The sequence below is a fragment of the Dama dama genome, chromosome 5 (genome assembly GCF_033118175.1).
Source record: "Dama dama isolate Ldn47 chromosome 5, ASM3311817v1, whole genome shotgun sequence".
NCBI classification, from domain to species: Eukaryota; Metazoa; Chordata; class Mammalia; order Artiodactyla; family Cervidae; genus Dama; species Dama dama.
This window is the reverse complement of record NC_083685.1, coordinates 105708862-105733263: the sequence shown is the minus strand read 5'-3', so window position 1 is coordinate 105733263 and position 24402 is coordinate 105708862. Positions and strand designations below refer to the sequence as shown.

Sequence of the window (24402 nt, the reverse complement as noted above, 5' to 3'; positions counted from 1 at the left end):
CCTCTGTCTTCCCAGGCTACGATGTCATGATACACAATGGCACCTTTACCTGGGCCCAGGACCTGCCACCCACCCTGCACAGGTACCAGCTTCTCCTTCCCTTCTCAGCTGCCTAAAGTGGACCGCAATTCAGATCATAGCAGAACCCACCCCACTCCCACTCTTCAGTTTTTGACCTGGGAAGCAGGAAGAGCCTCAGGTGCTGTCTGAAAAGGAGGAGAGCTTGGGTCTTCAGGTGGAAGGTGGGGAACAAAACCTCGATGCCTCCTCTGACTGGGCTACTTGTCTCCTTATCCCCAGCCTAGATATCCAGGTGCCAAAAGGGGCACTAGTGGCAGTGGTGGGGCCTGTGGGTTGTGGGAAGTCCTCCCTGTTGTCTGCCCTGCTGGGAGAGATGGAGAAGCTGGAAGGCAAGGTGTATATGAAGGTGAGAGGGGCAGGGATTACTGGGAAGGGAAGCTTGGCCAGGCCTTGGGCAAACCCCGAGGTAAACTTCTCTTTTGGCCAGGGTTCCGTGGCCTACGTGCCCCAGCAGGCATGGATCCAGAACTGCACTCTTCAGGAAAACGTGCTATTTGGTCAAGCCCTGGACCCCAAGCGGTACCAGAAGGCTCTGGAGGCCTGTGCCCTGCTAGCTGACCTGGAGGTTCTGCCTGGCGGGGACCAGACGGAGATTGGAGAGAAGGTACAGTCTCTTCTCTCACTCTCTGGGGAAGTTAGCACATAGAGCTGCCAACCTCAATCCAGCTCAGATCCAAATATGCATTCATTCATTCACACATTCATCTATTAATGATATCATGCCTAGCTCTGTGCAAGGCACTGGTAAAGCAGATCTATTACTGGGGGAAGCTGACTTGTAAACAAGTAGGGGCTGTAGAATGTCCTGGAGGCCAGGCTAAACTCCTGTTCAAGGTACTGGGAAGGAGTAAAGGAGGTAGTCTACATAAGGAAAAGCATCACTTTTGAGCTGAATCTTAACAGCTAAGGAAGAAGCTCTTATCATTCATCAGATTTTATGACATACCTACTATATGCCAGGCAATATTATATATGTATTAGTAAATGTGTGTGCGTTCTAAGTCACTTCAGTCGTGTACAGCTCCTTGTGACCTTATGGACTGATTCCTCCAGGCTCCTCTGTCCATGAGATTCTCTAGGTAAGAATGCTGGAGTGGGTTGCCATGCCTTCCTCCAGGGGATCTTCCTGACCCAGGGATCAAACCCACATCTCTTAGGTCTCCTGCATTGCCAGGCGGGTTCTTTACCACTAGCACCACACAGGCAGCCCATACATTAGTAAATACACCAGACTAAAATCTCTGCCTTCATATAGCTTACATTCTAGTGGGGAAAGAGATGTTAGCAAGATAAATCAGTAAAATATATAATATTAGGTGAATGCTAAGGGGAAAGGATGTGCAAGGTTATATTATCAGTATGCTTTGTGAAAGCCTCACTGAGAGTTGGAAGACTTGAACAGAGTGAAGGAGTGGTCTGTATCTGGGAGCATGAAGCCCTGTCTGGGACATTTCAGGCAGAGAGAGCAGTAAGTGCAAAGGCTCTGAGGCAGGAGTGTGATTGGGGCATTTAAGGACCAGCGAGAAGAACAGTGTGGCTGGAATGGAATGAGCAGGGATGAGGAGGAGGAAATGAAGTCAGTGAGGTGTCTAGGCAGCAGACATAGGGCCTTCAGTCTACTGTAAGGACTGTGGCTTTTACCAAGGGTGATGGAAAACATTTAAGGGTTCATTTCAGTTCTGTCACTCAGTCGTGTCCAACTCTTGGTGACCCCATGACAGGGCCAGGCTTCCCTGTCCATCACCAACTCCCAGAGCTTGCTCAAACGTATGTCCATTGAGTCAGTGATGCCATCCAATCATCTCATCCTTTGTTGTCCCCGTCTCCTCCTGCCTTCAGTCTTTCCCCAGCATCAGGGTCTTTTCCAGTGAGTCAGTTCTTCGCATCAGGTGGCCAAAGTATTGGAGCTTCAGCTTCAACATCAGTCCTTCCAATGAATATTCAGGACTGATTTCCTTTAGGATTGACTGGTTGGATCTCCTTGTGGTCCAAGGGACTTTCAAGAGTCTTCTCCAACACCACAGTTCAAAAGCATCAATTCTTCGGCGCTCAGTTTTCTTTATAGTCCAGTTCTCACATCCATAACATGAGTACTGGAAAAACCATAGCTTTGACTAGATGGACCTTTGTTGGCAAAGTAATGTCTCTGATTTTTAATATGCTATCTAGGTTGGTCATAGCTTTTCTTTGAAGGAGCAAGCATCTTTTGATTTCATGGCTGCAGTCACCATCTGCAGTGATTTTGGAGCCCAAGAAAATAAAGTCTGTCACTGTTTCCATTGTTTCCCCATCTATTTGCCATAAAGTGGTGGGACCAGATGCCATGATCTTAGTTTTTTGAATGTTGAGCTTTTAAGCCAGCTTTTTCTTTTTTTTTTTAATTTATTTTTTTTTATTAGTTGGAGGCTAATTACTTCACAACATTTCAGTGGGTTTTGTCATACATTGATATGAATCAGCCATAAGCCAGCTTTTTCATCTCCTCTTTCACTTTCATCAAGAGGCTCTTCAGTTCTTCCTCCCTTTCTGCCATAAGGGTGGTGTCATCTGCGTATCTGAGGTTACTGATATTTCTCCCAGCAATTTTGATTCCAGCTTGTGCTTCATCCAGACTGGCATTTCACATGATGTACTCTGCATGTAAGTTAAATAAACAGGGTGACAATATACAGCCTTGACATACTCCTTTCCCAATTTGGAACCAGTCCGTTGTTCCATGTCTGGTTCTAACTGTTGCTGCTTTGAGGGTTAGTGTTAGGGTTAAGGATGGAGGGCATTCGACACAATTTGGTGTGACTGGAGGTTAGCAGTGTGCAAAAGATGCAGGGTAAGGTAGAACTTTGATGACTTTAGTTAAGGTTTTGATCTTTACCCTAAAAACCATGGGATATCAATGAAAGTTTTTATTTTTTTATTAATGTATTAATTTTTGGCTGCTGCAAAATATACATAACATAAATCTCTTTTTTGGCTGTGCTGGGTCTTGGTTGTGGTGGAGGGTTTCTTTAGTTGCAGTGCATGGGCTCTAGAGTGTGGTGGCAGTAGTTGTGGCACAAGGGCTTAGTTGCCCCATGGGATGTGGGATCTTAGTTCCCCGACCAAGCAAGGGTTGAACTCCTGTCCCCTGCATTGGAAGGCAGATTCTTAACCACTGGACTATGAAGGAAGTCCCCATAACATAAATCTTTACCTTAAAAATCTTTAGAAGTATATAAATCAGTAGTGTTAAGTTCATTCACACTGTTGTGCAACCAATCTCCAGAACTCTTTTTATCTTACAAAACTAAAACTCTGTACCCATTAAACAACAGCTTTCACTTATCCATTCACCCATTAATGGACATTTGGGTTGCTTCTACCTTTCATATATTGTGACTAATACTACTATGAACATGGGTGGGGAAAGGCCTTTTTAAGACCCTAGATACCCTAAAGTGGAATTTGTAAATCAATTCTATATTTTCATTCTTTGAGGAACTGCCATACTGTTTTTCATGATGGCTGCACCATGTTATATTCCCACCAACAGTCCACAAAGGGTACAACTTGCACACATTGTTTTCTGGGGTGGTTTTTTGTTTTTTGGGGTTTGCTTTTTTTTATAATAACCATTCTAATGGATGTGAGGTGATATTTCATTGACATTTCAATTTGCATTCCCCAGTCATTAATAATGTTGAGCACCTTTACATGTGTTTGTTGGAAGTTTGTGTATCTTCCTTGGAGAAATGTCTATTAAAGTCCTTTGTCCACATTTTAGTCAAGTTGTTTAGTTTTTTGTTGTTGAATTGTAGGAGTTCTTTATATATACTAGATAGTAACCCCCTATCAGCTATATGAGTTGCAAATATTGTCTTCTATTTATTCTGAAGGCTGCCTTTTCACTTTGCTGATTGTGTCCTTTGATGCACAGAAGGTTTCAGTTTTAATGTGATCCAATTTTTCTATTTTTACTTTTGTCGATTGTGCTTTAGATGTTATATTCATAAAGTCATTGCCAAGTTCAATGTCATGAAACTTTTTTCCTGTGTTTTCTTCTAAGAGTTTTAGAGTTTCACCTCCTTTTTAATATACTAACGATTTCAATGTATATTCCTTCAAAACAAAGACATTCTCTTAGGAATCTATGGTTAAGTTATCAAAATCAAGAAATTTATCATTAATACAGTGTTACTATCTGAAAATCACTGCCTGACCTTCAAAAATGTCATCGTTTATCCCAGTAATGTCTTTTTTAGCTGTGTTTTTTCCTGGTCTAGAATTCAGGCCAGGATCATGAGTTGCATTTAGTTGTCATATCTCTTCGTTCTCTGTCAATCTGGATAATTTCTCAGTCTTTGTCTTGTATTTTATTTTTGAACATCTATGTATTTATTTTTGGCTGTGTGGGTCTTAGTTGCATCACACAGGATCTTTGTTGCAGTGTAAGAGCTCTTTCCTTGGGCTGTTCCTTACGCCCTGCAGGCTTCTCTCTAGCTGTGGCACACGGGCTCCAGGGCACGTGGGCTCCGCAGTTAATGGCACGGAGGCTCTCGAGTGGAGTGGGCAGGTTCAGTAGTTACAGTGCGAGGGCTTAGTTGCTCCACAGCATGTGGATCTTAGTTCCCCAACCGGAGTTGAACCCGCGTCCCCTGCATTGGAAAGCAGATCCTTAACCAGTAGACCACCAGGGAAGTCCCAGTGTGTCTTTTAGAATATCAACACTTTTGAAGAGTACAGGCTAGGTATTTGGCAAAAAGTTTCTCAATTTGAACACGATCAGATTTAGGGTATATATATGTGTGTATATATGTATATACACACATATATATACTTTTTTTTTATTTTGCAGGGGGTTGGGAAACCAAAGAAGTAATATTGTATCCTTCGTGCGTCATATCAGGAGGCACATGATGTCAGTTCATGTCTTACTGACTAAAGTTAACTTTGATCTCTTCATTGAGATGACATCGTCCATTGATGATTTCACTTTACAACCTTCATTGATTTTTGCCTGAGTCAATGTTACTATGATGTGGGCCAAATGTTGAGTTTGTAACTCCATTCTTTCTGTGATTATTAGTTGGCGTTTTACTCTAAGAAAGAGCTTTCCTCTCCTCCCTTTTTACTTATCCTTTAGTGTCTTTCTGTCAGTGTGGGCTCATGTTTTCTTATGTGATTCCATGGGTTATAATCCATTACTATCATTTTTCATTTTGATGTTCAACTTGTCAGTGAAGAGTTTTAAACAGGGACATGAATCACATTTTGAAAAGTTGCCCTGGCTGCAGTGTGGAGGGGCCCAAAGGCACAGGAACCAGTGAGGAGGCTCTCCTGTTGGTCTGGGGAAGTGATTTGGGCCTGAGCCTGGCAGTGGGGATGATAAACTTTTAAGTAGGAGTCCGAGATTATTGGAACCCAGAGCAGACCTCCCCATCTACAATCTAACTCCTCCTTGCCATCTCTCCTGGACCCACACTGACCTCACAAGCCGAATTTAGTGCCCGGAACATAGTAGCACTGAAGGAAGACTGGTTGGTTGCAGGCATGTTCACATGTCTCAGTCACTATAGCTTCCGTGGCCACCCCTTGTTTCTCAGCAGCTACAGCTCCCACCCCAAATTTGCTCTCCCCAGGGGTCAGTTTCTTAGGGTACCCCTAAAGAGCTGAGCCTGTTCCAGAGGGAATGAGGAAAGCTGGTGGCAGGAAAGTAAGGTGTACCTCTGGGGTCTGCCCTCTGGGCTCTGCCTTGCTATGTGTCTGAGTTTCTGCATAATGGGTTTTAGAGTGATCTTACTTTCCCTCTGGTATGTGAATGATCTCAGGGTTGATGAACTCTGAGGTGGATGCTGGGTTTCCATTCTTGCTTTTGCCCTTAATAGTTTGGGACTTTGGACGAAGTCATTAACATCTTGGGCTCTAGTTTCTTCATCTAGAAAGTGGGGCTAATGATACCTCCCTGGAAAGACTGACATGAGGACCAGAAGGGATAATTGTTATGAAAGTCATCTGCAGACCATTTGGGCAATGGGAGACTAAAAGGTCTTTTAAGGACCTCCTGGGGATTTCCAGGATCCTAGAGTAAGATGGTGGAAGGCAGGGAAACCAGCTGGGCAGGGAGCAAGTTGTCCTCAGCTGCTCTAGGAGGACTCTGAGAGCCACCACCCCTTCGTCCATGACCTTAGAGCCTCCCAGGGACAGGACCAGGCATATGAAATGTGAATTTAGAGGTCTGCCTTGCTGAATGACAATAGACAGGGTTTTTGCCTCCCTTGTGATGGCCTGACTCTCTTCCACCCAATACACACTTCTCACCTCCCTTCTCCATCAGGGCATTAACCTGTCTGGGGGCCAGCGTCAGCGCGTCAGTGTGGCCCGAGCTGTTTATAGTGATGCCGACATTTTTTTGCTGGATGACCCACTGTCAGCCGTGGACTCCCATGTGGCCAAACATATCTTTGACCAAGTCATTGGGCCAGAAGGTGTGCTGGCAGGAAAGGTGAGGCTCCCAGAGGTTACAGGGGCTAAAATGAAGATAAGGCTACAGGAAAGGAGTGGTGGGATGCCAAGGGGTTTGGTGAGACCTGGACATATGGAGTGCCTAAGGAACAGGCTGGGCAACCGGGAAAACCTGGGGCAGGGGAGGGAATGCCCCTCGGGCACTGAGTTGACTTTGGAGAGCACAGGTTGAGTCCCTGATGTGCCTGCTCATGCTGCTGGTACTCAAGCACCTCACGCTTGCTCCGTGGCCCTGCACTGTGCCAAGGGTGTGTGCTGAGGGCAGTAGGAGTGATAGCCTGCTGCCTTCTCCCCAGACCCGGGTGCTAGTGACGCACGGCATCAGCTTCTTGCCCCAGACGGACTTTGTCATAGTGCTATCTGACGGGCACGTGTCTGAGATGGGCACCTACTCGGCCCTGCTGCAGCGGGATGGCACCTTTGCCAACTTCCTCCGCAACTATGCACCTGATGAGGACAAGGAGCACCAGGAAGCTGACAACAGGCCAGGTATCTGCCATTCTTGGCTCTTCATATTCCCCTCCCCTCCCTGCATCTCCCCTGTCCTGGGGCATCTGAGTGTTTCTGGACAGCCCCAGTGTTATGCAGGGAGGTTCTGGAGTACTTGGATCATCCATGTGATGTCAGACATCAGCAAGACGGAAAGTAAACTGGATGGAGTCAAGTCCCTCCTCCTCTTCCCTCAGTCTTCCTATGTGTCGAAAGGGCCTATGGGCCCAAGCCCAGCTTATACAGCAAGGCTGTTTTACAGATGAATTGTTTAGTAAATATGCAAGTGCTTTTTGTTGCTGTTCAGTCGCTCAGTCGTGTCCAACTCTTTGTGACCCCATGGACTGCAGCCAGGCTTCCCTGTCCTTCACCATCTCCCAGAGCTTGTTCAAACTCATGTCCATTGAGTCGGTGATGCCATCCAACCATCTCATCCTCTATCGTCCCCTTCTCCTCCTGCCTTCAATCTTTCCCAGCATCATGGTCTTTTCCAATGAGTCAGCTCTTTGCATCAGGTGGCCAAAGTATTTGAGTTTCAGCTTCAACATCAGTCCTTCCAATGAATATTCAGGACTGATTTCCTTTAGGATTGACTGGTTTGATCTCCTTGCAGTTCAAGGGACTCTCAAGAGTCAACTCCAACACCACAGTTCAAAAGCATCAATTCTTTGCCATTCAGCCTTCTTTATGGTCCAACTCTCACACCCATACATGACTACTGGAAAAAACCATAGCTTTGACTATGGAAGTGCTTAGAAAAGTCATTTATTTATCAACAACTATTTATTTATTGAGCAACTAACTTTGTCTAGGCACTATTCCAGCAATACTGAGACAGCACTATTAATAGTACTACTGAGACAGCAATGAACAAACAGAAAAATCCCCTTCTCATGGAGCATATTGAGACATTGAGACCCCCTTGCTGTTCAGTCCTGGCTCTTCAACCTCAGGCTCTGGGCTGGCTCTCAGACCTTCTGGGCTTTCTTGTCTACTTCTGTATATGCAGTTAACATGTCTTGAGCATTTACTAAGGGCCATCTATGGGGTTGCACAGAGTCGGACACGACTGAAGCGACTTAGCAGCAGCAGCAGTGCCTGTTGCAAGCTCTTGACACACATTCTTTCCTTTAATCCTCACAATGACACGATGAAGTAGGTACTATTATTATCCCCACTTTACATGCCCGCCTAAAGTCATGTGGTGAGGAAGTGGGATTTAAGCTCAGCCAGGCTGACTCCAGAGCCCAAGCTCCTGACCCTTATATTTGAATCCTCTTCTCCACAGTCCCTGAAGGGAAGCGTTTCTTCCTACCTAACATAAGTCTTTCTTGCTGCCCCTTTTTTTCTCAACACAAAATTGGTCATTTATTTTTATTGTTGTTCTTGCTGCCCTCTCAGTCCCTTTCATGTTCCCTTTTGCTTATCCATTCAGTCCTCTTCACTGGAGTGGGACTGGGGGATAGCAGGGCCTTGCAGGGTGAGCTTGCCAACCTCTCCTTTCTGCCTCCCCACTGTAGCCTTGGAGGACAAAGAGGATGAAGGGGTATTGATGATTGAAGACACGCTCAGCAATCACACAGACCTGACAGATAATGAGCCCGTGACTTACGAGGTCCAGAAGCAGTTTCTGAGGTGAGCTCCTGAGAACTGTCCACCCCTGGGAGATGGTGTCAGGGCCCCCACGCCCTGCTGGGGAGTGGGGCAGGTGGGTGTTTTCCCTCACACTCCCTGGGGCTCCGCTGGGGCTCTGTCTGTGGTTGTGCTGGAGGCTGCCTCTCTGGGCCTGACCCGTTGCCTCCACAGACAGCTGAGTTCCATGTCCTCGGAAGGAGAGGGCCAGGGTCGGTCTGTACCCAGGAGGCGCCCGGGTGCGGCAGAAAAGGTAGTGCCGGCAATCGAGGCAAAGGCGAGCCATGTGCTGACCCAGGAGGAGAAGACAGAGATGGGCACTGTGAGTAGGGTGGGCGAGGAAGGCTGGAGAGGGTGGCAGGCCCCTAGCACTCCCGGGGCTCACGGGAGTCCTCTGTTTGACCGCTGTGGCCACACAGGTGAAGCTGAGCGTGTACTGGGATTACGCCAAGGCTGTGGGGCTCTGGACCACTCTGGTCATCTGCCTGCTGTATGGGGGTCAAAGCGCAGCTGCCATTGGGGCCAACGTGTGGCTCAGTGCCTGGACCGATGAGGCTGCGGTGGACAACCAGCAGAACAGCACCTCCTACAGACTGGGTGTCTACGCCGCCTTAGGAATTCTGCAAGGTGAGCCTGCAGAGATACTTAGAAGGGGCGCCAGTGTTCCCTTCCTCATCTCTGGGCTGCTGGGTCCCCCAAACCATGCCCTTGCCTCTGAATCTCTCTCTACCGTCACAACGCTAGTGACTCCCTGACCTGCCCTACCTGCCTCTGGGCCTGTCCAGCTCATCCTAGCTATGCCTTGCCTTTGAGACTACCTAGTTCACCGAGGAGATCCCTCATCTCGGAACTTGCCCCTGCATTCTGCCCCCTGGCCCAGGTGAACAAGCGCCCCTCTGCCTCCTCCATCAGGCCTCCTGGTGATGCTGTCAGCTATCACGATGGCGGTGGGCGGTGTCCAAGCTGCCCGCTTGCTTCACCAGGCGCTGCTGCACAATAAGATGCGCTCGCCACAGTCCTTCTTTGATACGACGCCCTCTGGCCGCATCCTCAACCGCTTCTCCAAGGACGTCTACGTCATTGATGAGATTCTGGCTCCCACCATCCTCATGCTGCTGAACTCCTTCTACAACTCCATCTCCACCCTTGTGGTCATCGTGGCCAGCACTCCGCTCTTTGCTGTGGTCATCCTTCCTTTGGCTGTTCTCTACCTCTTTGTCCAGGTGCGCCCTGAGTGAGTGGGCATGACTTAGCGTGAGCATGGCCGTTGTGTGGGCCGGGCTCTCTCGGGGGCCCCCAGTGGCAGATGTAGGGAGGGCACATCCCCTTCACCTTCACAGCTGGATTTGATTCAGTAAACACCTTTTTGAAACTCATTTTCCTCACCGGGTAAAATAGAATCACAGATCCCACCTCATAGAGTTATCAATAGGATAAAATTAAATCCTTGTCAATTATGACTGGCCCTGGAACTCCTTCCTGCTGGCTATTTTTTAATAAAATATTGTCAACAGTTTAAGACACATTATCCTTCCCTTGTTTTTAGGTATCATCTAAACTTACATGCCATATCATATGATGCATATATGATATATGATGCATATCATATAAACTTACTTGTTTTTTAACATAGATGAGTGATAATATTCAGATACAGCTAACTCTAAAAGGCATTTGTGTTGCTGATCCCCTGTCCTGCCATTAATCAGTTGATGAAGGTAACCCACAAGTGGTAGAAGCTCAGGCCTGTGTGTGAAGACTGGGACCTGGACTGCACTCTGCCCTGGGACAGGGACTTTCAACTGTACATCCTGCATGGCTCTGGCCATCTTGGGGCCCATGGGGTAGAGGATGGAAGACGGAGGCAGACTGTGGTTTTGTGGGGCTGACATTTAAACAACTGAGGGGTGGAGTCGGGAGAGGCTCTTTAAGAAAAAGAATACGAAATTATCTTATTTTTGCAAATTTTTCAAAATTTTGATTGTGTGAACATATTGCCAGGCCCCTAAGTGGAGATAGGCATTGTCACTGACTTGGGAAGCAAAATGAAGTCAGTGTGATAATTCAGGGCTGCAGAGTGAGGGGCCAGGAGCTAAGAGGGAATCGGGAAAGGCTTTGTGGACAAAGTGACCTGAAAGACTTGAGCAGAGCTGAGCAGAGGGGAGACAGCGGGAGGAGTTCATGGAGCCATATCAGGATCCTAAGTCTTGGGTTCTTCAGGGCGAGGGAAGGGAGTGAGGTCTTATGGGGCAGTGGGACTGACGGGGAGGTGGCTCAAATGGGCCCAGGGGACACGCAGGACTGAGCTGGGATTCCACGGTCCTAACTCTAAGTTCTCTCTCCAACCTCTGTCAGCGCTTCTATGTGGCTACATCACGGCAGCTGAAGCGGCTGGAATCTGTCAGCCGCTCGCCCATTTATTCCCACTTTTCGGAGACAGTGACTGGCTCCAGTGTGATCCGGGCCTACGGCCGCAGCCAGGACTTTGAGACCATCAATGATGCTAAGGTGGACACCAACCAGAAGAGCTGCTACCCCTACATTGCCTCCAATAGGTCAGAAACCACTCCGCCAGCCCCTGCTCCTTCCATGAGTCTCTGCAGGAGAGACCCTGGTGTTCTGGGTCCAAGCCCCTCCTTTCCCCTAAACAGCCCCCTTCCTGCATCCGCCCCGTTTCCTCCTTGCCTAATCTCTGCAGGTGGCTGGGGATCCGAGTGGAGTTCGTGGGCAACTGTGTTGTGCTCTTTGCTGCACTCTTCGCTGTGACTGGAAGAAGCAGCCTGAGCCCAGGACTGGTGGGCCTGTCTGTGTCCTATGCCCTACAGGTACGCAGAGGTCTCAGCCTCAGAGTAGGGCCACCCCTGGGGCAGAGGCCACACAGGTTTCATAAGCATCTCCTATGTACCCCACTCTACCCAAAATGGGGACCAGCCACAGATTTTGATCCCCCAAACTGTGAGCTCCCAGGCAGGCATGGAGAGTCACTCCCACCAGCAGGGGATGATACTTTGGGGTGTGCAGATCTTAGTGGAGGAAGGACAAAAGATAAGAGCCCAGAGGAGGTCTCTACCTGGGATTGTTGGAGAAATGACCTTGGAGCTTGGCCTCAAGAGACAAATAGAAATTTGCTGTGCCTGCACAAGATCTAGAGGTTAACCCTGACAGGGGTCCTGGGGCAGGGACATGGAGAGCTAGACTACACCTTATTTCACAAGCCTGCAGAGAAAGTACCTGGAGCAGGTAACTAGAGCCTGAGCAGGTCACCCTGATATCAGCTGATATTGTCAAAAAGTTAAACAACTGCAAATGGAATTTTTGTGAAGCAGATCATGTTTGCAAAATGCCTCAGGTGACTCAAGTCTTTGAGTTTTGATAAATAAAAGACAATCCAGACAGGTCAGTCTTCTCAAACTATTCAGTGTGCCTATGGATCACCCGGAGATCTTAAACTGTAGATTCTGATACCATGGGCCTGGGGCTGTGGCTTTTGCGTGTCTATCAGGACTTCTTGATTCACGAAGTGTGGTCCGAGGACCAGTTGCATCATCTGTGAGCTTGTTAGAAATGTAGATTCTCGAGTCCTACCACAAACCTACTGAATCAGAAGCTACGTTTTAACAAGATTCTCTGGGAAATCTCTCTTGTGCATGTTAAAGTTTGAGAAACACTGGGATGGGGGGCCATTATCACTGCCTGAGGTACAGTTGTGATTAGAGCCCCAGGTGGCATAGCTGTGGGTTTGCCCAGGCCCACCTGGGTCATAGTTGGGATAGGAGCATAATGAAGGAGTCTGAACTCCTCCCGTAGCCATGTCAAGGGAGTACAGATTGCCCCACTTATGACCCAGTCCCTCTGGCTAGGTGACGTTGGCTCTGAACTGGATGATACGAATGATGTCCGACTTGGAGTCTAACATTGTGGCTGTGGAGAGAGTCAAGGAGTACTCCAAGACGGAGACAGAGGTGGGTACGGAATCAGCCTGGGGCAGGCAGAGTTGAGAATAGCTGGTAGGGGTGCTTGATGGCCCACCATCCATCCCTACATCCCCCTAGGCCGGCTCTTCAGGTGGCTTTTCATTCAACCCTTAATGAGTGTCAACCAGAGGTCTATGTGAGGAGGTGTAGAGGATTCAGAGTTGGACAAGGCAATTCCTGATGAGTAGATAACAGCTCCCATGTTCCAAGCCCTCCTCAGTCACAGTACTCTGTCCTCCCTGGGACCCCCAGTCCGGTGACCTGCCTCTGTCCCTCGGTCCACGAGTTCATCAGCCTGGACTCTGGGCTCCACCAGTGCCAACGCTCTCACCTCCCTTGCCCTTCTCTCTCAGTCATCCTCTCTCCAGTTGAGCCCATCCGTCTACCTTCTACAGGCCGGTGCTCGACTGCCAAAATGTTGCTGGAGAAAATCATTGATTTTTACTTCAGGTTTATAACCACACACCACTGCTGGGTATTCCCATCTTGCTTCTCCAAGAAGCATGTGTTTTTAGTTTCAGAAAGATTTGTTTTGGCCATTCCCTTTCCTTAAGCTCCCACTCCCTGTGCTCAGCCATCGACCTTGCCTCACAGTTCAGTGAGGAAATAGGTTATGAGATGTGAACTCCCTCCAGCCTTCCTGCTGCTAGACTTTCAAACCTGCCTGTGTCCCTTCACCTTTTCCCTCTTTTAGCAGGAAATGTCCCTTCTCGTTTGAAAGTCCACTCCCTCTACTTGTTCGCATGGCTACCCGAGGACTTCACTTCCTTAATTACATGCTACATCATCCATCTTGCTCCCTCTGTTGGATGATTCCCATCCACATGCAAAAATATGCACTTGTACCTTCCGTTCTAGACTCTCAAACCAACCCTCCCTTTCCTGTGTATCCTGTATCCCATTTCTCTGCTCTCCTTTGTCATGAAACTGGCTTTAAAATAGGTGCTCTCCCCCTGCCTCATTACCCGGTAGCTTGTCTGCCTGCTGCAGCCTGGTTTCTGGCCCTGTCACTCCACTGGATGCACTCAGCAGTGACTTCCTTGGTTCCAGAGGTAGGGACACTTTGCTGTTCTTCTCTAGTTCAGCCTCTTAGCATTACTTGGACAAAATACCCCTCGCTGCTTCTTGAAGGCATTTCATGGTTTCTGTGACCTGAGTTCCTGCCCTTTCAGCCCCCATTGAGCCCCCACCCCATCTGTTCCTCCCAACCTGGCCTCTCCTGTCCCTGGGGCCCCCATCTGTCCCTGTCTTCCCCAGGCTTCTCTTATCACCCCCTCCTCCCCCCATTCTCTGGGATCTTCAAATTCTCTCTCTTCAATTTCCCCTGTCTACATACATGATCCTTTCGCCACAGCCTCAAATATTCTGCCCCTAATCCTGCTACCCATTGTTTTGATACCTCCTCAAGAGAGCATGGCAACCCACTCCAGTACTCTTGCCTGGAAAATCCCATGGACAGAGGAGCCTGGTAGGCTACAGTCCATGGGGTCTCAAAGAGTCAGACACGACTGAGCAACTTCACTTTCACTTTTCACTTTCATGCATTGGAGAAGGAAATGGCAACCCCCTCCAGTGTTCTTGCCTGGAAAATCCCAGGGACGGGGGAGCCTGGTGGGCTGCCGTCTATGGGTTTGCACAGAGTCGGACACAACTAAAGTGACTTAGCAACAGCAGCAGCAAGAGAGCAGATTATCAGTACTGGCTGCTTTGTTTTTTGATTGCTGACACTCTGACTCCTCCATTTCAAAACATCCTACCCTCTGCCTCCCCAAATAGCAGCAGAGAGATCCCTTAAAAACATACCAAATCACATTATTCTTCTGTGTATGGCCCTACATCTTACTCAAGGTAAAAAACAAAACAAAACAAAACAATAAAACAGTCCTTAAACTGCCCTGCAAAGCCCTACATGGTGGGGTCTTCCACTACCTGTCTCCTACCTCTCACCTTTGTCACTGTGCTCCAGAGCACACCTGGAGGTATTTGTCCTTGCTGTCTCCTCTGCCTGGCATGCCCTTCCCCCAGATATCTACTTGTCTTGTTCCATTACTTCCTTCAGGTCTTTAGTTAAATATCACCTCCTCCAGGAAGCCTTCCCTGACCACCCTGTACAGAACAGCAATACCAGGCACTTCTCCATACTCATCACCATCTGACATTATATAGACTTACTTATTTGTTAATTGTATGCCTCCTTAGATTAGAATGTAAGCCTCACAGGGACAAGGACTTTGTCTAGTTTACCATTGCTCCCCAATACCTGTCATGGAATAGCCACTCAATAATAAAGAATGGTGAAAGGGGGAGTGGGGGCAGGTGGAAGGGGCTACTTAGGGATCTTGGGCATGAGAGGAGTAGAGGAGGGCAAAGTTCTGTGGGGAATAATGTCAGATAGATAGAGTCATTGAACCACAAGTTTGGGCCACTCAAGTGCCAAGGGCTCCCTGCCAGGGTCCCTGGTGGGTGAGGGTGGCAGGGGCCTGGGAAGAGAGGCAGACTGAAGATGCAAGGGGCTGGGCTGGGGAAGAGATGTCCCCCTGATGCAGAACCTGTCTTCCCCTGGTGGCCAGGCCCCCTGGGTGGTGGAGGGCAGCCGCCCGCCAGCAGGCTGGCCACTGAAGGGTGAGGTGGAGTTCCGAAATTATTCCGTGCGCTACCGGCCGGGCCTGGAGCTGGTGTTGAAAGACCTGAGTCTGCGAGTGCATGGTGGCGAGAAGGTGCGTGTGGGGCGGGTTTGTGCCTGGGGGATGTGGGTCTGTGGGATGGCAGGTACCCAGCCTAGAGGTCTGCTTAGCCTCCCAAGGGAGTCCTGGAGACAGACCCACCAACTCCCGAGCCTCTACCCCCTCCAGGTGGGGATCGTGGGCCGCACTGGGGCTGGCAAATCGTCCATGACTCTCTGCCTGTTCCGCATCCTGGAGGCGGCTGAGGGCGAAATCTACATCGATGGCCTCAATGTAGCCGACATCGGGCTCCATGACCTGCGTTCTAAGCTGACCATCATCCCCCAGGTACCGGCCTGGCTTCGTCTGGCCACACTGACCAGTGACCCTGGGGGCAGGCCCCACGCTTGTCCTGTAGCTTGAGGTTCAAGACCGGGACCTCTATCTGAGAAGCTGGGGAGCAGGACAGCAGGAGCAGAGCCACAGAGCGACCACCTGTCATGGGTCTGGAAGGGACAGATGTATCCTCCTCAATATCACCCTGTCCTCTGACCTCCTAGACCAACAGAACCACAGACTCTTCCATATGGCCCACGCCAGAGGTGTTCTATTCTGCTGTCCTGGTTTCACAGCTCTGAATTACGTTTCACTTTTCCTGGCTTCTCTGGAGTATTTTTCTGTCGACTGGACACTTTGGAGTCAAATTAACGGCTCAAGGTTTCTACTTTAGCAGGGGACTTTGGGTTGGCAAAGCTGAAGTTTATCACGTCCCCACAGGCATTTTTCTATCTCCTTGGCCATTGCCTACCTCCTGGAGGGTTGGGGACACAGTGGAAATGCTGCCATCTCAATCCCTTTCTTGTTGCCTGGCCTCAGGGCCCATGGCTCCCTATGGGGCCTGAGCTGCCTCCCTCTGAGGACTTGCTTTGTCCCCAGGACCCCATCTTGTTCTCGGGGACCCTGCGCATGAACCTGGACCCCTTTGGCTGTTATTCAGAGGAAGACATGTGGCAAGCTTTGGAGCTGTCCCACCTGCACACATTTGTGAGCTCCCAGCCCGCAGGCCTGGAATTCCAGTGCTCCGAGGGTGGAGAGAATCTCAGGTAACAGCTGGGAGTGGGTGGGTCAGGAATAGCACTCTGCTGCACTAGAGGATCTAGCATCAAATGACACCCAGGCCAGCCCTCTCCTGCCCTCCCACTAACATCTTGTTCAGTCACTAAATTGTGTCCAACTCTGCAACCCCATGGACTGCAGCACGCAAGGCTTCCCTGTCCTTCACTATCTCCTAGAGTTTGCTCAAATTCATGTCCATTGAGTCAGTGATGCCATCCAACCATCTCATCCTCTGTCACCCACTTCTCCTCCTGCCCTCAATCTTTCCCAGCATCAGGGTCTTTTCCAGCGAGTTGGCTTTTCATATGAGGTGGCCAAAGTATTAGAGCTTCAGCTTCACCACCAGTCCTTCCAGTGACTATTAAGGGTTGATTTCCTTTAGGATTAACTGGTTTGGTCTGCTTGCTGTCCAAAGGACTCAAGAGTCTTCTCCAGTACCAGGATTCCAAAGTGTCAATTCTTCGGCACTCAGCCTTGTCTAGGGTCCAACTCTCACATCTGTATATGACTGCTGGAAAAACCATAGCTTTGATTATATGGACCTTTGTCAGCAAAGTGATATCTCTGCTTTTTAATATGCTGTCTAGGTTTATCATAGTTTTTCTTCCAAAGAACAAGCATCTTTTAATTTCATGGCTGCAGTCACTGTCTACAGTGATTTTGGAGCCCAAGAAAATAAAATCTGCCACTATTTCCATTTTTTCCCATCTATCTGCCATGAAGTGATGGAACTGGATGCTATGATCTTCATTTTTTGAATGTTGAATTTAAGCCAGCCTTTTCATTCCCCTCTTTCACCTTCAACAAGAGGCTCTTTAGTTCCTGTTCACTTTATGCCATTAGACTGGTATCACATGCATATCTGAGGTTGTTGTTATTTCTCCCGGCAATCTTGATTCCAGCTTGTGAGTTATGCAGCCCAGCATTTTGCATGATGTACTCTACATATAAGTTAAATAAGCAGGGTGACAATAAGAGCCTTGATGTACTACTTTCCCAATTTGGAACCAGTCCATTGTTCCATGACCGGTTCTGTTGCTTCTTTTCCTGCACACAGGTTTCTCAAGAGACAGGTGAGGTGGTCTGGTATTCCCATCTCTTTCAGAATTTTCCACAGTTTGTTGTGATCCACACAGTTAAAGGCTTTACCATAGTCAATGAAGCAGAAGTAGATTTTTTTTTTTAAATTCCCTTGCGTTTTCTATGACCCAACCTATGTTGGCAATTTGATCTCTGGTTCCTCTGCTTTTTCTAAATCCAGCTTGTACATCTGGAATTTCTCAGTTCATATACTGTTGAAGCCTAGCTTGAAGGATTGTGAGCATTACCTTGCTAGCATGTGAAATGAGTGCAACTGTACCATAGTTTGAACATTCTTTGGCGTTGCCTTTCTTCGGGATTGGAATGAAAACTGACCTTTTCCAGTCCCGTGGCCACTGCTGAGTTTTCCAAATTTGCTGGCATGTTGAGTGCAGCACTTCCACAGCATCATCTTTTAGGATTTGAAATAGCTCAGCTGGAATTCCATCACCTCCACTAGCTTTGTTTGTAGTAATGCTTCCTAAGGCCCACTTGACTTCACACTCCAGGATGTCTGGCTCTAGGTGAGTGAGAAAGAGTGTATCTTTCCCTTTCTCCTTCGCCTTTTGCTTCTTTTCTCAGCTATTTATACAGCCTCCTCAGACAACCACTTTGCCTTTTTTGTGTTTCTTTTTCTTGGGGATGGTTTTGGTCATTGCCTCCTGTACAATGTTACTAACTTCTGTCCATAGTTCTTCAGACATTCTGTCTACCAGACCTAATCCCTTGACTCTATTTGCCACTCCCACTGTATAATCATAAGGGATTTGACTTAGGTCATATTTGAATGGCCTGGTGATTTGAACTCAGGGGGCACTCTATTGTATTGAGCATATTCTGCGTGCCAGGTTTCTCACTGACTCCTCACATAAGCCCCAGAGAAACTGAACTAGGGCCAAAGGAACACAGCTGGGAGAAGGCATGCCTGGGATTTCAATTAGGTCTGGGAGATTCCAAGGCCCCAGTCAGTCTTCTCTTGTGAGGTTGTCAATGCTGTGCTTCGCCTGATGAGGGGGTTGTGGACCGAACCTGTTGAGAAGACAGAGGAAACATATAGAACTTTAGAGAAGTCTTTTATTTTTTCTGAGTTGGATGCAATTTTGTCTCTGGTTTAGAAGTGGACAAAGTGAGCTCTCCAGGCCTTTCTTTGCTTCCTTATAGCTCCAGATTTTATATCCCCAGCCACTGGGTCATATATCAGAGAAAGTCAGAGTCACTTCTTAATGAGTCTAAAAGCTTGAGATAGATGTACCTGTGTTAGCTGTGTGATTTGGGGCAAGTTGCTTAACCTCTCTGTGCCTTCTTTTTCTTAACTCTAAAAGGAGTGTGGGATAATAACAGTTCCATTCCTTTTAGCACCATGCTGCCTAATAGCCACATTGAAAAAAGAAACAAGATGAAATAAATTTTGGAATTATGTATTTTATTTAGCCCAGTATATCTAAAATATTATCACTTCAACATGTAATTGATATAAAAACTATTACAGATATCTTGCATTTTTTCATATTAAGTATAAAATCCTATGTGTATTTTTATACTTACAGCACATCTCAGTTCAGATTTGCCACATTTCAGGTAGTCCACAGTCATGTGTGGCTAGTGGCTATCATTTGGACAGGGCGGTTTTATAGGTTTTGTGATGAAATGGAAAGCACTTAGTCTAGATATACTCCTGAGAAATTTAGCTATCCTTATTATTCTACTCAGTCCATTCCTACAGACTGGACTCTCTCCAGACAAAACAAAAACAAAAACTTGTACATTTCAGTTCAGTTCAGTTCAATTGCTCAGTCGTGTCTGACTCTTTGCAACCCCATGGACTGCAGCACGCCAGGCCCCCCTGTCAGTCACCAGCTCCAAAGTTTACTCAAACTCATGTCCATTGAGCCACCCAACCATCTCATCCTCTGCCATCCCCTTCTCCTCCTGCCTTTAATCTTTCCCAGCATCAGGGTCTTTTCAAATGAGTCAGCTCTTCGCATCAGGTGGCCAAAGTATTGGAGTTTCAGCTTCAACATCAGTCCTTCCAATGAACATTCAGGACTAATTTCCTTTAGGATGGACTGGTTGGATCTCCTTTCAGTCCAAGGGACTCTCAAGAGTCTTTTCCAACACCACAGTTCAAAAGCATCAATTCTTCGGCACTCAGCTTTCTTTATAGTCCAACTCTTACATCCATACATGAATACTGGAAAAATTTAGTAGTGTTCAAGGCACTTTGGCCTCCACTATCTCCTTTAATCTTTACTGCAGTCCTGTGGGCTAGAAATGAGGCTCCAAAGTATAAAATTATCTGCCCAAAGCCACTTAGCTAGTAAGGGGTGGGGCAAGGACTCAGGGAAGTGGGAGTATTTGCCCCAAGCCTTTCCTTGCTGCATCATAGCCACTGGTGGGATGCCCCTGCCTCCGCCGTCAGCCCTGTAAGAATAAATGTGGCCAGTCCCTGGATCTCACTTACACAACCACGTTGAGAGTAGCTGGCAGACAAGCCTAGGCTACCAGACCCTATGCCCCGTAGCTGTTTTTTGGCCCATTCTCCGATCCCTGTTTGCCATCAGCACCTCTCACCAGATCATCCCCTCCATCCCCGCATCAGCCAGGACCTGAGACAGAAATCCACTCCCCTCCTCCCTCCCTGAGCTTGTAGTCACTTTAAGTATAACCTGTATCCTGTGCCAGTCCCACCATAAATCAGCCCTGAGTTCTATCTGGCAGCTCATTCTGCTGCCAAAGCCTTCATTAGTTGCGGGAACAGGCTGAAAGAGAGCCTGGTCTTCACTCGGGCTGGAGTGACTCACCCCTTTGGGAAGGGCTGAGGTATTTGTCCTTGGGTGTGGGGGTGCTGTAGCCTCTGTGGTTGGGAACACAGCCTTGCTTTGTTCATTAGCTCTGGCTTCCAAGGCAGGGGTTGAAGGTATGCATTCCACCCCTCCTCCACCTCTGCAGAGACCAGACATGGGGAGCGCCCCAGATCCTCCTCTGCCCTGCCCCTTTGGAGTTCCCACAATAGAGCCCTGATCTGTATTCCCTGTGGGGGCAGGAGATGGCTGAATTATGTGATAGCAGGCTCAGCAAGATAGCATGATGCATGCAAATATCCAGGAGGAGTCATTTAAGTGTGTTATCACTAAGGTGTAAATGACTAATAGAGTGAAACAGAGAAACTCGGTGACATAGCTAAAGAGTGAGAACAGGGAAGAAAGCTCAGAAAGAGGAAGCCAGGGGTGCCAGAGAGAAACTGGGGATTTCAGTGTTAAGTGCTGGCTCTACCTCAAGGCCCCTCATCACCCCAGTGGTGTCCAGACCTCAACTCTGTGTTCCAGGAGTACTGGGCTAAGGCAGAAATGGGAGAGGTTAGACAGAGAGCCAGCCCTAGGCTAATGAAAAGGAGTGGAGACAGAAACAGCTTGGGGAGTAAAGCCTGGAGGGCAGGTTGGGGGCACCCAGCCGGAGTCTTCCTTGTTTTCCCTATTCCCAGTGTGGGCCAGCGGCAGCTCGTGTGCCTGGCCAGAGCCCTACTTCGCAAGACTCGAATCCTGGTTTTAGATGAGGCCACAGCTGCCATCGACCTGGAGACGGACAACCTCATCCAGGCCACCATCCGCACCCAGTTTGAGACCTGCACGGTGCTAACCATCGCACACAGGCTGAACACCATCATGGACTACACCAGGTAGGGCGCTGGAACCCAAGCAGGGAGGGGCCTGGCTGGGTCTCCTGGGCCATGGCGGAGGGACAGGCAGATCAAGTTTATCTGGATGTGGGGATATGGGAGCCTTATGGGATATCTGCAGTATGGAAGGGGGATAACAGCATGGGTTACCTGGGCACTGGGTGCACAGTGATGGTTTCGGAGACACAAGGGACACTTTGGAGTTGCCAAAATGTTGGGAATGGGCATGTTGGGGCTCCTGAGGCTCGGTTCACTCCCCCACCCCAGCCCTTAATGCTGAGATTAGGGGAACTGGATCCTTCATGCCAAATCCTGTCACTTCCTGAGCACCTTGCCCATGGCTTCATTTGCTCCTCATTCCCACCCTCTGGGCATATAGACCAGGAAGCCACTGAGGAAAGGTGTATGATGCTTGGGTCCCTGCCTTGGTAAACCAGACACACCATCATGCAGAATAGATGCTTTGTTGTGGGAAAGCAGAGGGCTGAGTCCCAAGCCTGGCTCTGCTGCTGTGTGACCTCGGGCAATTTGCAAAACCTTCATGAAACTCTGTCTCTCGAGGTTGTTGTAAGTAATCAATGAAATAAACTATTAAAAGTGCAGGTGATCCTAGAATATGTTGATTTCCTCCCTAACCCCTTGTTGTAATTCTCCCTAGAATCAGCTTCTCAAAGAATTAGGGAAGAAGCCTTGCTCTTGGTATCTTACAGCTTCCTTGGGGAATCAGCTCATTCAGCCAAAAGGAAAAAATGTGACCTGTTCTCTCATTGTGCCTAATGTCAAGGTGTGGTGCTGGAGGACAGAGTAGGGGTTGGGTGACTCAGAAGCCTGATGGAAGTGAGCTGGTACTGGACTGCCAGGCTAGCTCCCTTGGAAAACCCTTGTCTCCCTGGGAGACCCAGGAGCTCAGAGTGAGGAAGAGGCAGGAGGCTGCAAAGAATCTATGCTGAGGTGTACGGTGGGAGTACCTCAACAAGGTTTCATTCACAAAACAAACACCTGCAGGGTGTGGGGAGGTGGGGAAACACACACACAGGGCAATGGGCAGACCTTGTCCCTCTCTCAAAAGTGTCCCTACACAGGTCTCAGGGGCTCAGAAACGAAGCTGAGAATGCCTGATGCTACTGTTCCATCCCCACCATATCTCCACTCTCCACACCTATTCAAGACCCACTGGGAGAAGGGTGGGTAGGAAGGCTTGAGCCCTGGGTCCACCCAAGGGAAAGGGCCAGACCGATAGGATCTCTTCCCAGGCCTAACTGAAAATGGATTTCACCAGCAGCCCTGAGGGGCAAAAACTCAAATTGACCTTGCGGGTTGGGAGTTCAGTCATTTGAGTGGATCAGGCAGAAATTAATGAAATAATCACACTACTGAACTGTAACTAGAGCCTGCAGGAAGGAAGCAAGGGTCCACATGTGTAGGCAGAGGAGCCAATCCATACAGGCAGCGAAGGAGCCAAGGGCCTGGGCTTAGAATTCTGCTCCCGCCTCACCCTTGGAGCCAGCTTGTTGGCCCTGCACTAGGTGCACCCTGTGTTTAGTTGGCAAGAGATTCTAAGCCAGGCTCAGGCTTGAATTCTCGTCCTTAAGGGCACCAGCCAAGCCCTAAAGGACGAGTAAAAGTTGGGTGGCAAGGAGATGTGATAGGGAGGGAGCTGGAAATTTCAGAAGGCACATGCAAAGGCCCGGAGGTAAGAGGGCACATGAGTGGGAAAGTAGACAGGGCAGTAGAATCAAGAGGAGGGGAAGAAAGATAGGTCTCACTTTACTGCACTTTGAGGACCATGGGACAGCGTTTAGTCCTTACCCCAAGAGCGAAGGGAAGCCACTGAAGGGGGCCGCCTCCTAGACTTCAGTTTGGACAGTGGCTAGACAGTGATGTTCACAGACACACCTCTTCCCAAAGGGCTCTTCCAGGAGCCCCACAGGTGGGTAAATGAGCACATGCAGTCCAGGCCCTCCTACTGGGGAGCATCTCCTAGGACTTGGGGGAGCCCTTTCTGCTGCCACCTCATCCTGGGAGCCAGCTTGTCAGCTCTGCACTAGGTGCACTTTGTGTGTAGTTGGCAAGAGATTCTAAGCCCAAGCCCTGGCTTGACTATGTATGTGTGGGCGGGGGGAGACCCACCCATCAACCACAGCCAGGTTTGTAGCCAGATTCCAATGTCGGGCCTCACTGCAGCCGTTTCCCGCCGTGTGCCTTTGTGAGCTGGCACAAAGCAGATGGATGCATTCAGGCCCGTGGCTCCCTGCGCACAGTCCTGTGACCCTGGTGAGGGGAAGGGCTCATTAAGGAAGGTGTTCAGAGCCCTGGCTAGCAGAGATGAATAGGACCTTGTGTTTGATCCCGCAAACTGCCTCATCTGCCAGAACAGCAAATGGAGTGGCTAAAATAACCAGTCTTGCAAGTGTGCACATGTGGCACAGTGCTTGTGTTGGGTGGGTTAACTGAAGTGGAAGGGTTGGCATGTCACTGAGGGGTCCAAGCTGTACTCAGAAGGGCAGGGTTGGACCATGAAGCCAGATCTGGGCTGATGGAGACCTGATCACTTCTTTTCTTTGGCTAGGGTCCTGGTCCTGGACAAAGGGACGATAGCTGAATTTGATTCTCCAACCAACCTCATTGCAGCCAGAGGCATCTTCTATGGGATGGCCAGAGATGCTGGACTTGCCTAAAATATATTCCTGGTCTTTCTTCCTGGACATTCTTAATTTTCATCACGAATGGAAAGGACACCAAATATGTCTACAGAATGGACTTGATGGCAAACGTTGGGGACATTTGTTAGGTTTTTGTCCCTGCCAGGTGCCTTGTAGGATGACCATGCTAAATGCTTCAGGGGGGGAAGTGAGGGCCCAGAGGTGAGTGAAATGCCCAAGGTCATTGCTAATATGAGGCAGAGCCCAGACTAGTCCGAGTCTCCTGATTCCCAACATGGAGTTATTTCCACACTGTACTGCTTATAATCATTTCAAGGGATGACCTCCCTACCCCCGTGATTTTTTGTATTTTCTAATCTGAAGAGGTTTTTTTGTTTTTTGTTTTTTTTAAATAAAGCTTTCTCCTCTACAAACAGAAGACTGCTAGGTCAGGCCATCCCTAGGAACTCAGTCCAATACTCTGGGGTCCTGGCTTGAATCCATTAAAAATGGAGCACTGATGAAATAAAGCTATGTGTTAACAATACATA

At 48.6% G+C, this 24402-nt stretch overlaps 1 protein-coding gene across 1 annotated transcript in view; it reads left to right on the top strand.

Moving 5' to 3' along the window:
* Positions 1-24398, top strand: part of ABCC3 (ATP binding cassette subfamily C member 3) — a 48934-nt gene extending 24536 nt beyond the window's left edge. The window contains exons 15-31 of the mRNA XM_061143716.1: positions 16-82; positions 301-427; positions 509-685; positions 6392-6559; positions 6876-7068; positions 8589-8703; positions 8875-9022; positions 9120-9327; positions 9613-9923; positions 11056-11255; positions 11399-11525; positions 12561-12662; positions 15245-15391; positions 15527-15685; positions 16274-16440; positions 21015-21209; positions 23779-24398. Coding sequence (XP_060999699.1) covers positions 16-82; positions 301-427; positions 509-685; positions 6392-6559; positions 6876-7068; positions 8589-8703; positions 8875-9022; positions 9120-9327; positions 9613-9923; positions 11056-11255; positions 11399-11525; positions 12561-12662; positions 15245-15391; positions 15527-15685; positions 16274-16440; positions 21015-21209; positions 23779-23887 — 2720 coding nt within the window. The 3' untranslated portion in view covers positions 23888-24398. The remainder of the gene's footprint in view (positions 1-15; positions 83-300; positions 428-508; positions 686-6391; positions 6560-6875; positions 7069-8588; positions 8704-8874; positions 9023-9119; positions 9328-9612; positions 9924-11055; positions 11256-11398; positions 11526-12560; positions 12663-15244; positions 15392-15526; positions 15686-16273; positions 16441-21014; positions 21210-23778) is intronic.
* Positions 24399-24402: the final 4 nt, after the last annotated feature.